This window comes from Oryx dammah, unplaced genomic scaffold (assembly GCF_014754425.2).
Source record: "Oryx dammah isolate SB20612 unplaced genomic scaffold, SCBI_Odam_1.1 HiC_scaffold_15, whole genome shotgun sequence".
Classification (NCBI taxonomy): Eukaryota; Metazoa; Chordata; class Mammalia; order Artiodactyla; family Bovidae; genus Oryx; species Oryx dammah.
This window is the reverse complement of record NW_024070199.1, coordinates 25,353,306-25,366,489: the sequence shown is the minus strand read 5'-3', so window position 1 is coordinate 25,366,489 and position 13,184 is coordinate 25,353,306. Positions and strand designations below refer to the sequence as shown.

The 13,184-nt window shown below is 37.9% G+C and overlaps 1 protein-coding gene across 1 annotated transcript in view; it reads right to left on the bottom strand.

Moving 5' to 3' along the window:
* Positions 1 to 8,070: 8,070 nt before the first annotated feature.
* The window catches only part of TSG101 (tumor susceptibility 101), a 42,983-nt gene continuing 37,869 nt past the window's right edge, over positions 8,071 to 13,184 (bottom strand). Inside the window, exons 8-10 of the mRNA XM_040255693.1 lie at positions 11,344 to 11,546; positions 9,864 to 10,103; positions 8,071 to 8,418 (exon numbers count right to left, since the gene is read on the bottom strand). Coding sequence (XP_040111627.1) covers positions 8,329 to 8,418; positions 9,864 to 10,103; positions 11,344 to 11,546 — 533 coding nt within the window. The 3' untranslated portion in view covers positions 8,071 to 8,328. The remainder of the gene's footprint in view (positions 8,419 to 9,863; positions 10,104 to 11,343; positions 11,547 to 13,184) is intronic.

Below are 13,184 nucleotides of genomic sequence, written 5' to 3'. Positions count from 1 at the left end.
TTAGTTGTGGCATGCAGAATCTTCAGTCTTTGTTATGGCAAGCAAACTCTTTAGCTGCAGCACATGGGATCTAGTTTTCCAGCCAGGGATCAAACCTGGGCTCCTTCCCAACAGGCATTGATTTTTTCCCTTTAAGCACTGTATAAGTTGCACCCCATAAATTTTGGTATGTTGTGTTTTTATTTGTTTCGGATGTTTCTAAATTTCTCTTGCAATTTTTCTTTTTTGAGGAACAGGATTAAGTTTTTTGTCATGTCTTAAATTTGAAATACTCCTTGATGGCATCCTTGGCCTGAGATTCTTTGCCACAGTTCTTAACTATCACAACTTCAACGAAGCTCTTTACAGACTTTTTTCTTCTCTATTAATTTTATAGAGGCTATCCATTACCCTAGTTTCTTGTTTTCATCAAATGTTTGCTTTGGTGTTCAACTCAGAGGTCCTCCACCAATTTGACATATATAGACTCATAACTGGATGCAAACAAGCAAAGATGGGTTTAGTGCTTTTCAAAGGCTTTGGAAAATAGTACTCAAAAAAAGGTGCCTCTTCTAGAAAGCAATGTAGATCTCATTTTATACATTGTGAAAATCTCTGCATTTTGAATGGCTTGTTTATTCACATTTAATGTTATTGTAATGTTTGGATTTATGCCTGCCATTTTGCTATTTTTCTATGTCTTGTGTCTTGTTTCTTGGTTTGTCCTTTTTTTTTTTTTTTTTTTTGCCTTAAGGGGATAGTTTCTAAAGTTCCATTTTAATTATTTTTTGTTGTTTAGATGCTAAGTTTTGTCTGACTCTTTGCAACTCCATGGACTGCAGTGCGTCAGGCTTCCGTGCTCTTCCCTATCTCCCAAAGTTTGCTCAAACTCTTGTCCATTGAGTTGGTGATGCCATTCAACCATCTCATACTCTGTTGCCCCCTTCTCTTGCCCTCTTTCCTAGCATCAGGATCTTTTCCAATAAGTCATCTCTTCTCATCAGGTGGCCAAAGTATTGGAGTTTTAGCTTCAGCATCTGTCCTTCCAATGAATATTCAGGACTGATTTCTTTGAGGATTGATTGGTTTGATCTCCTTGCAGTCCAAGGGACTCTCAAGAGTTTTTTCCAACAGCACAGTTCAAAAGCATCAATTCTTCAGTGCTCAGACTCTTACATCCATATATGAGTATTGGAAAAACCATAGCTTTGACTAGACGGGGCAAAGTAATGTCTCTGCTTTTTAATATGCTGTCTAGGCTTGTCATAGCTTTCCTTCCAAGGAGCAAGCGTCTTTTAATTTCATGACTGCAGTCACCATCCACAGTGATTTTGGAGCCCAAGAAAATAAAATCTGTTACTGTTTCTACTTTTCCCCTTCTATTTGCCATGAAGTGATGGGACTGGTTGCCATGATCTCTTAATTTTTTGAACGTTGAGTTTTAAGCCAGCTTTTTCACTCTCCTCTTTCACCTTCATAAAAAGCTTTTTAGTTCCTCTTTGCTATTAGAGTGGTATCATTTGCGTATCTGAGGTTGTTTATATTTCTCCTCGCAATCTTGATTCCAGCTTGTGATTTATCCAGCCCAGCATTTCACATGATGTACTCTGCATATATGCAAAGTTAAATAAGCAGAGTGACAATATATTTAATACATTTCAAATTATGTTTTTTCAGGATCTATTTTTTTTAGGGCTTTCTCTTGTGGTTACAATATCAGCTTAAAGTTCCAGGACATACTTTATAATTTTGCACACTTAATTCTAATAAAATACAGGAACTTTGCTTCTTTATAGCTTCAGTATCTCACCACTTTTGTGTTATTTTATATGTCTGTATGTATTAAAAATGTAATGTGTTATAACTGCTTTATATAATCTTAAATCTTTTGTAGAAGCTAATAGAAAAAATATAGTTTTTTTAATATTAACTTTATTTTTCATTTTTTGGTATTTTTTCTCTGTCTAGATATGAGTTACTGTCAGGTGTCACTTCTGTGCTCTACTAGTGTCTTTCCCTTCCTCCTCTGGATTGCTGTTGTCAAATACCTTCTGTATCTTGTAGGCCCCAAAATAAATTTTATAGTTTTATGCAGCTGTGTTTTAAATAAAAGAGGTGTGTGTATACATTTTCTGCTAGACACATCTACCACCTCCAAATAAGGCCTTTTTTCTATAAGACCTTTATCCTTTTCCTGTACTATCACACTGGCTGTAGGAACTCCAGTAAAATGTTAAACAGAAACAGTGATAGTGGGTATCTTTGTCTTGTTCTTGGTTGCAATGGAAATCCTTCTAATTTTTCTTCATTATTTGTGATGCTTGTTTTGGATTTTTGATACCTTTTCAGGTTGTTTCCTTTTCTTCCTAGATTGTTGAAATTTACCTTTATTAAACTCTTAATTCATTTGGAATTTCATCAGGTTTTTCTACAACTCAAATGATCTTTTTTCTTTAAATCTCACATGGTGTGATATATTAATAGATTTTCTGATATTGAACCATCTTTGCATTTCTGGGTAAAACTTTCTTGGTCATGAACTATTTTTCAAAAACCCCACTTATTTGTAATATTTTATTTAGTATGTGTGTATCTGTAAATAAGATTTACTATTTTTCATGTGCTCTTTGCTCAGTTTTGATATCAAGGTTTTACTATGTCCCCACCAAAAATTTTTTCCTATTATCTAATCAAATAGGTTGCCTGAGATAAGAATGAACTGTTCTTGAAATTTTGATAATACAATTCGAAGGGTGAGGGGCTAGATTTTTGATAAAACTTCATCAATGTAATTTGTTCAGATTTTCCATTGAGTTGTCCTTTTCATCCAAGGTTTAAAATATATTGGCATGTGTTTTATGAGTTTTTAAACCTCTACTGTATATGTGCTTAACTCTTCTGTTTCCTGTTTGTTGGGGATGTTGTGCCCTAGTATTGCTAGTTATTTTTCTTAGTCCTCCTCTCCCCAAGAATTAGCTATTTTATTGATACTGGTGTTTTAAATTTTACCACTTTCTGCTCATTTATAAAAACTTCCTTTTATTTTATGATTAATACTCTTATCCTTGATCTTTCTTGTTTAAAAAAATGCATTTAAGAATATAAACTTTAACAGTACCACATTTTGTTCTGTGGTACTTTTACTGTCAGTTATAATATTTTGTAATTCCTAGTTTTCTCTTTAATTCAGTGAGTCATTTAAGAGTATGCTTTTAGCCTTGAAACATTTTTAAATGTTATATTGTGGTTGATTCTAACTTAGCTGAATTGAGATCACAGAAATGGGGGTTAACATTCACACTCTGAAATCTGTTAAGGCTTACACTGTGACCCAGGTAATAGACAATCTTTATAAATGTTCCTTATGTATTTGGGGGAAGGGGATGGACTTAATTGTATCATCTTTCTGTATGCATTCACACTTACTGACTTTACTATTTAGTTTTACTAAATTACTAATTTTTAATGATCTGTCAACCTCTGATAAAAGTAGTTAATCAAATCCACTTAGCATTTCCTAGTTTTTTTCCCAATATATTTTGAGGGCATTTCATGAGTTGTGTCTTGGTTCATTATCATTATATACTGTTGGATTGTTCCATATATTGTTACATAGTACTCATCCTCATTAATACTTTTTTATTATTGAAAATTCTTTTTTTCCATTACTATAACTCCACTAACCTTTTGGCTAATAATTACTTTTTAAACTCAAGAAGAAAAAAATTCTGATAAAATAATGTTTAAAACATCAGATTATGTCAAATTTTTTTCCTTGTCTAGTGGGACTAAGGCCTGATTTATGTTTTGCCTGACAGTTATATTCCATGTTTAGTTGTTTCTCTGTTTCCCTTTTAGCTAAGCTTTGATCTAAATGAATTATTCTCTGACAAAAATTATTTCAAAGACTTGATAAAGGAATATTATTTCTTAAATGTTTTATGGAATGAATGGAAATGTTCTTGCACAATAGGCTAAGCAGAGTAGCAACAGAAGTTTTTCATAATTTATTCTTATTGGGTAAATATTGTTGAAACTATGGTACACAGCTGGAGCTGGATAGAGAACTATTTGTTTCCTCCACAAAACATCAGACTTATCAGTTTTACTTTAGATAAATGTAAAAAAGTTTATCATTTAAGATGAGAACTTTTTCTGACTTGAACTTTTTTCTTTCAGTGGCTATCTTAACTTTGTATCATGGAAGTTAAGAGCATTTCCCCCAAAACTGTTGTTACTGGGAGCAGCTTGTCACTCACTGAGCAGTGATCTGGCCACTGCCCCTGCTCCTTTCTGTTTCTTGACTTGGCTTGGTGTCCAGTCTGAAAGCTGTTGTGGGTTTTTGACCTTTTAGAGCACAGAGACTGGGGTGGTAAGCCTAAAAATGCCACTGAGCCATGCACACACTCTGAAATATATTTAGACTATATTGATCATATATTTAATCACAAAATACCTCTTGTGGGTAAAAAGGACTTTTATTCTACTTTAGGCCCTTTAGTAGTGTTTAAAATTTTAGCAAATTATTTTTATAATAAAATAACTTACCAGAAATACAGGTTTGAAAAAAAATGAGAATGTTACTATAATCCTGCATATGTATGATTAAAGAGTATAAGGCTTTCTTATTAACACAGCATGAAGTAACAAAATGCAGTTTATATTTAACTTGGGATACTCTAGTTCAGAAAGGTCAGAATTATAATTCAGTTAACATGAATTCTATTTTCTGGAGAAAATTAAAGGGGAGAGGAGGAAAGGGTGCTAATATGACAGCAGTCCTTATTACCATCTTAGTTTCTTCTGGCTAAGAACCCTTGAAATCTAATACAAACCCTAGCTATGGAAAAGGACCTGCAGTGAGAAGAGTTAAAACTTAACTTATACTTGGCAATTTCAAACTGTCCCTTTCTTGTTTGGCATATCTCTCCCAAGAGGATCAAATTGTAGGCTCCATCCCTGAAGATTCACATTTAGCTGATTTAGGATAGGGCTTAGACATCTGAATTTGTTGAGTTTTGCTAAAAATTCCGAGTTGTAAACCTCTCAGGGCAATTATAACAGTTTTGCTAAGGTTTTTAAAAAAAAGCAAAACACTTGTTATATAACACTATATAATAAATGGATTTGGGGGTATCGTTTCCTTAGTTTCTGTGTGGACTGGGGTGAACATTGCTGGGGTCTCTCTGAAGGATCTAAACTCAGATAAAGGAACTGATAAAGATCCAAGTAGTAGGGAAATGTCCACAAAGAAGTGGTTGCCAGGGCAATGTTTTGCATCTTCAGTACCTTGGAAGTACTGAATTGTGCCAGAGGGATGAGATTTGGGTCCCTTAAGTACATGTTGTTGTGTCTCCGATACTTTTCTTTCATTAGCACTTTTTATTTCTGTTTGATCATATTCACCAGATAATAAACTCTTAAGGAGTCAGGAACTAAGTCTTTCTTGCTCCTTGCTGAGCCTAACCCAGTATCTACCATACTGTAGGCACTTGTTAAATTCTTGTTTAAAAGAATATATTTTTAAATTGTTGCTATAAATTCTTTACTGTTAATAGTAAAGTTGATTTCATATTAATTTCTGGGTCTTATAACTCTCACTTATCCTCGTAACTCTTTTCTACCTTAAATAACCAAGTCCTGTAAGAAATTCCTAGGAAAAATTACTGATGGAAACAATTCGGATTTGTGGCATTGTCAGGCTGCCACATATGGATGTTCAAAGACATACAATGTACAGAAAGGGAGCCCTCTCTTGGGTCCCAGCTAATCATGTAAGTTATGTTCATCATTTCTTCCAAATCCACAGTGGCTGTGAGATGATTAAAAAGAAACGGGGTGCTGCCCTATCTGTGCTGATGTAACAGCAAGTATTTTGGACAATCTTAGCAGTGCATCCAGTTTCCAACATGAGTAAGGTAGGATGTTTACGTTTGAAAAAATGTTTATCATCAACATAAAATGAGATAAAAGAGCATTTATGGGGGATAATTTCTGAAGTTGATTCTGTGGAAGCACCTCTTCCTATAATATATTCTTTACTGCTGTTGAAGAGAGACAAAGGGTGGGTGGTAGAGGAGGAAGAGACCTACCTTTGTAGACCTTTCTCCTGGCCTCCTGTGATATGTCTTACTATATTTGATTAGATGAAAGTCTTACTGCATCTTTGTTATTTAACTAAGTGAACTAGCTCTATAAATATCTAGTAACATTGGGAACCACTGTGTGGGTAGATCGTGTACCATTTTGAGTTGTTCTCTAACTGTTTTCAATTGGTCCAAGAAGAGACCTAAGAAATCAGCGCTGGTCACAAAGATATCAGCAGTTAAGTCTCCTGGGGCAAGGGAAGTTGGGGTCCAGGTGTGAAGCCTCTGCTAGTTTGAATGGGAGAGGGTAAAGTAAAATAGAATTAAATCACTGGGAATAAAGTAACAGAAGTTTTAAAAGTAGTTCATTATAGGAAGTGGATTGTGGGCAAGGAGATAGGAAAAGAAGGGTAGGTCCCAGCAAACATGGGAAGAGGTTGGGGCCTGTGTGGAAAGATGGCAGATGAATCTGAACAATAAATGTCTAGTCATCTGTTTTAAACTGTTCTTTCCTGGTGGTCTTTTTTTCTGCCACAATTCATACTATAAATCTGTTAAATACTCATTCAACCAGCAACTGTTGTTTCTCATATTGCAGACTTTTGTTAGAAAAAAAGAAAAAGGAATAATTTTTAAGTCTTTACTTTCAGGGCCACTATTGAATAAATGAAGACTATACCTTAGTGTTCCACGTGTCCTGGGAGAGAATGGTATTACAGACCTCGTAAAGGTAAAGCTGACCCCTGAAGATGAGACCCATTTGAAAACGAGTACAGAAACTCTTTGGGAAATTCAGAAGGCACTCAAGCTTTAAAGTTACTTAAAGCTACTATTCTGAGGTTATTGAAAAAGAGATGGTAGTTACAGGATTACACATGTCAAACTTCTGAATAAACCTGAATTCCTAAAAGTTGGAAAAACGGGGGAAGGGGGGCAGAGTGAGTCCTCTATTTAGCCCTTCAGCTCTTTTAGTTATCATCCAACATTTGGATGCAAATTCCTAAATGACTGCATCAAAGAAGGTGGGTTGGTGCCTCTGATGTACCAGTACTTGCCTTGTGTATTACATATGTAGTAGCCATTTGGTCCAAAAGGATGATATAATGTATGTTTACTGTGTTTAGAAATTGATGCTTTTCATCAAGTTTATGCTAATTCTTTTGTTTTGGCTGGCTGATATATCCATGTTCATTTATATGCTGTAATAAAGCTGTAACTTCCTCTACCATGTAAAAATAAGTATATATACACAAAAATAACTCATATAAATCTCAGCTTCAATACTAACACTGAATTAAACCTTGTTAGTTTTTATTCTGATAATTTTTACAAGTAGATTTTAATTTTTTAAGATTTAAACTGTATAAACTCTTCAGTGATGAGACCAAATTGGTCTGTCTTCTCTTGGGAAAGATTGCTTCACACCCTACATACCTTAAAGTATCTTAAATTAGAACGTTCGTTTCTTTATAATCTTCCAGCTTTCACCTGACAGAGAACACTCTGTTCTGCTGGGTTAGCTCTATGGGACATATGGGTCGCTGGGTGGGTGACCACCCAGAGTCACTCACCAGGGAGACTGGCTATAAACAACAGTAAGTGCAGATAGGCAGTGTACACTGTACCTTCCTCCTCAGTTGTGGCCAGGTCATCCTGCCGAGTTAACATAAACTCTCCTCCCAGATGTGTAGCTTGGCACTGGCCACTCTGCTACTTTCATGACAAAAACAGTTATGGTTCTGTCAGGTCTGGAAAGGGAAAAAACTACACAGAATTGGCAGGAGTATATGAGGACCTTTCACAGAAAAAGTCATTCAAATCCAAACATTTGAACATTTGGATTTCTATGTATTATATCCCATATTGAGTAGAATCCACTTTATATGCTAGAGGATAATACTAAATTTCAACTCATGATGGATATTATACTTTGCTAAATTGGAAGCTGAGCTTTACTAAGGTTTCACATATTTTGTTTCATATATTCTGTTGAGTAAAGAAGAGAAAAATTATGCAACAAATTTTATTTAGCATAGTCAGTCCCAACATTCAGCACAAAAAGAGTTTACAGAGGATAGAAAGTGCATTAATAAAAGCCAGTCTTTACCAAAAGAAAACAGAAAATATATTATTGATTCAAAATATTTTACACTTGAATGATAAACTGCAATAACTTATTTTGGGCACCTACTGATATAAGAGAAAGGAAGAGAAGAAAAGAATACTTTAGAAGAGTTCAGTCTCCCATCTGGTATCAGAGAAGTCAGTAGAGGTCACTGAGACCGGCAGTCTTTCTTGCTTTCTGCATTAGTGCCCTCAGCTGGAACTGTTTACGGGACAGAAGACGTACATGCTGTGAGGGGGAAGAAGTTGAACAGTTTAGACTAGCCCTTATCCAGGTCTAGGCATAAACTAGCAGACAGTTTGTAACCTAGACGGGAGTTAGGAACCCTAAACTCATCACCGGTCCTCTGGAGCCCAATACTACATTTTATGTGGCTGTTAACTCACTGGATTGATGCTGGCAGGCTGTGTTAAGGAACCTGTGGAGGCTTTCCTGGCGACTCAGATGGTAAAGAATCTGCCTACAATGCAGGAGAAACGTGTTCAATCCCTGGGACAGGAAGATCTCCTGGAGAAGAGAATGGCTACCCACTCCAATACCCTTGCCTGGAGAATTCCATGGACAGAAGAGCCTGACGGGCTACAGCCCATGAGGTCGCAAAGAGTTGGACACAACTGAGCAACTAACACACCTGTATTCAGGAAAGTAGTCTTCTGAGACCCTACAATGTATCACAGGGAAAGCACTCCCATGCAGGATCTGGCTCAGTTCAAGCTACATCTTGAGACAACCAAGACGCCTGGGAAACTTGTACTGTGATCCTAACAAAAGTTAAAAAACTTTTAGAACTGTTTGTCACTACTTAGCTAAAAAAAGGGGGAAGGGCAGGGATGAGTAGCACAAGGCCACCTTTGGTCCAGTGCCTAGCAAACAGCATCTTTTTCTCACCTCTCCATGTTTATCTTGGCCTAAGTTATGCCACCCAAGCAGAGGACAGCATACAGAAAGGGAGCCCTCTCTTGGGTCCCAGCTATTCATATGCTTCTACCAGGTCCAAGAGTGGTTTGGCCATACACTCACAGTGAGATAGGCAGGGTCAGCAAGCAACCTGACCAGCCTCGCAGACACACTGAAGCATCAGAAGCAGCTGTGCTGAATATCCAAAGGGTGGCTGTTATCCCTAAAGCCACGCTCCTCATGACCTAACAGAGAACAGTAGCCAAACCTGGCTTACAGCTCTTCCACGTCTGTACAGTAGCATTAAGCCCGGAATAATCATTTAAAAGGCCCTATTGCTAGCAGGGCAAGCCCAATACTCTACAAGGGGAAACAGGTATAAAAGTATGCAAGTCTAAGAAAATTAACAGAGGGAAAAAAAAAAGCAACAAGGATGGGGCAGTCAATGATCTTAATTTAGATGGTGTGACCTGAAAGAATGGAAATCTGACTGTGCCTGCTGACCCACCCGGGTGCAGCAGTAAGCTGAATTACACCGCCTTGGGGTAGGAACTGCAGCCACTAAGCCCACTTTTCTTCCCATACTCAGATTATCCTCAGTCCTCTCTGTAGGTGGGAAGACACTGCTCATAGTCATTTACCCCACCTGCTCACTTTTGGAAAGAAAAAGAATTTTAACTCATCCCCTACAGACAAACCCTCTTGATTTGTGGTTTTCAGCAACAGTGGTTCTAAAACGCCCCAAAACTCTGGAAAGCAGAGTGAAGAAGACCTACCTTTAGGAAGACATCTAGGTCTATTACTCCCCGCCTCAAGGCTTCTCCCAGGTAAAAAATAGTGTCTTCAATAGCATTTTCCTCTGCATACAGATTTAGGATCTGTTTGTACAGTGGGGCTGTGGGAATGATAACTTCATCAATATCATTGTTTTCAGATTGATTTTCCATTTTCTCCAGAGCAGAACTGAGTTCTTCATCCTTCTTTCTCAAAAGTTCTATGTTTTTATCAACCTCAGCCTGAAAATAGAATAGTCCAAGCATGATGATTTTACACTAATTGTAATTATCCGTTTGTCAGACATCTACAACCCAACTGCAGAGAAGCAGAATTGCTAATAAAACAATGCTTAAACAACTCATGGATGAGATTCACGTTTCAAATATAACACATTTCAAAGTCAGAGGAAAAGGTGTGCTCTAACATGCTAAGTCCAAACAGGAGATGCTAAGCTGAGCACTTCTGGTGGCATTGATAAGCCTGTCACCTACCAGTGATAAATACTGCAAACTAAGCCTTCACACAAGACAGGTTCCAGCAGGAGGTTTCTTACATTAAAATCATAAAAGAGGCTCTTCTTTCAAAACAAGGGGACATCTGCCTCAGAGGAACAACTTTCCCCAGTCTACACAGACAATTCAATGCACAGAACTCCACAAACACTTGAATTTTACTCCCAAGATATAGCAGGTGGTGGTTGCGGGCTCTGAATTGTACTGGTGCCACTTTCCTCAATGTCTGAAAATAGCTGACTATCGAGAAGCTCATTTTACACACTAGAACCACTTATTAGACTAACGTGTATATACAAATCACTTTCTCCAAAGCCCTCAAACACTCAATAAACTCTCTATCCTTTCATCAAAAATGCACACTTACTGGAACAGATTCTCCCTCACAAGAATGAAAGTGAAGAGTGAAGCTGGTACTCAAATTAAGCTAGCGCCTCTCCATCTTTAAACAAAAGAAGTCACAGGACTGACTTATACCGACTCTTCAGGGCACAGCAGTCTGATAAAAATGTGGGAATGCTGAAGAGCTAAAGGTTGCATACCAAATATACTTTATACATATAGTTCAAACAATGTTTGGAAACAAAAAAGAACTGATTCCTTAAGTCTGCACCCCGCTTCTGCAGATCTTTATCATGGCTTAGAACTCTCTCAAATTCTTATTTCTGGGTAACTGTCTGGTAACATCAACACTCCAACAGTCCTCCTATGGGTCAAAACATTATCCTGCAGCATGAAAGTGCAAGCGAAAAATCCTCTAATACATCCACTTCCCAGTCAAAGACTATATTTCAACCATAGGCTCCATTTTTAAACAAGCTGTATAGGAGCTATGTTCAAATGCTTAAAGAGTGTGTACAATCGTTTGAACTCTAATACCCACAGTACTCAGGGTAGCCACAGTACATACAGAAAACTTTGCCATAGCTACAATTAAAATAGTGCAGTTATGCAATGAGTTACTTACTACTTCTTGATCTAAACGGTTAACCATCTCTTCGAGTTTCTGGTGACCCTTTTTCAGGTCTTCCTCTGTTCGTTTCAAGGCGTTGAGTTCTGCCTGGGCACGATCCATTTCCTCCTTCATCCGCCATCTCAGTTTGTCGCTGACCGCTGAGATGAGAGAGGCTCGGATAGTGTCCTCGCTGATTGTGCCATCCCTACTGGGACCTGCAGGAGGAAAAGGCAAAACGCTTGCTTACTTCCCAATCTCTCTCTATTCCTTTCACAGGAATCACCACAAAACAGGACAAAATACGAGTCTACACTTTCAAAGTGTGAGGAAAGAAAATGCTGTATGCAGTAACTTCATTAAACACATTAAAACAAGAGCTGATTCAGAAATTCTCTCCCCATGAGAGGTTACTTCTTGTTGTTCAGTCACTAAGTCTTGTCCAGCTCTTTGCAATCCCATGGGACTGCAGCATGCAGGCTCCTGTCCTCCACTATCTCCTGGAGGTTGCTCAATTCATGTCCACTGAGATGGTGATGCTAACCATCTTATCCACTGCTGCCCACTTCTCCTTTTGCCTCGATCTTTCCCAGCATCAGGGTCTTTGCCAATGAGTTGGTTCTTCACAAAAGGTGGCTAAAGTATTGGAGATTCAGCATCAGTCCTTCCAATGAATATTCAGGGTTGATTTCCTTTAGGACTGACTGGTTTGATCTCCCTGCAGTCCAAGGGACTCTCAAGAGTCTTCTCCAGTACTACAATTTGCGATTACTGTTTATCCATATTTACCCACTTTCTTGGCTTATAGCCCAAACAATTAGCTATTTTCTCAATGAGGCAGAGGCTCATTGAGAGCCTCTACAGATATCTCTACAGATTACAAAGATCCCTAAATCTCCAACAAATGGAACAACAAATTTATACCAAGGAAAAGATCTGATTCAGGTCAAGTCCATTCTCAGGCTTTGCTGCTAAGCTGAAGGAAAGAGGCACCACCCACTCTAGAGGCCATTAAGATTGAGAATGGGCAGTTTCCTTAAACCAATGTAGAGGTTAATACGGCTTCCCTTCTGTAACATGTTTATTCCATTACCAAAAGAACAGGAAAGAACAGATATGCAAAAGAGAACGCCATCCAAAAAATTCAGCTGATAAACGTCTGTTCTCAGATTCTTTACTCTTTACCTTCCTAATCAGTGTGTTATATAAAACTTAACCCTCAGATATTTTCTTGAAAAGGTTCCTCCCTTTAATATAGATACTTTTTATGACTATCAGTGTTCTTCAGTTAGGGTCATAAATCAGCAAATGAGACACGGCATTTTGATTTTCAGTTTTGTTTGATGACAGAATACCATGGGGGGAATTATACTCACCTTTACTGCTTACAATGAATAAAGAATGATTACAGACTAACAGTATCACTTCCACTCTGAGCTGAAAATTTTTATCACCTTGATGCTGAGTTCTTCTTACTGGGGAGTGGGGTGGGGACGGGGACCTTTAAGTCAATTTGTAAAAATGTACTCAGATTCTCAGCACTCGTGTTCTCATCCATCACAGGCCCATTCCTGGTCCCATGCAAAGTGCGTGGTTTCTAAAAGGAAACTGCACTGTTCAAACTACCGTGCAGCCAGTGCCACCTGCGCTCCCCACTGCTCCATCTAATCACAGCTCTTGCTATTCCATGTGCTGATCTGGTCACTCCACTGTTTAGTTTTTGATTAGTAACACTGTCTTCTCCCAGAAGCTGGCCCGTAACCAGGATACCCTGAATGCTTTCCCAGGCTTTCGTAAATGACACTGGGAGACCTTGGCGTCCTCAGATGTCACTGGTTCCAAAACCAGAGTCTAAG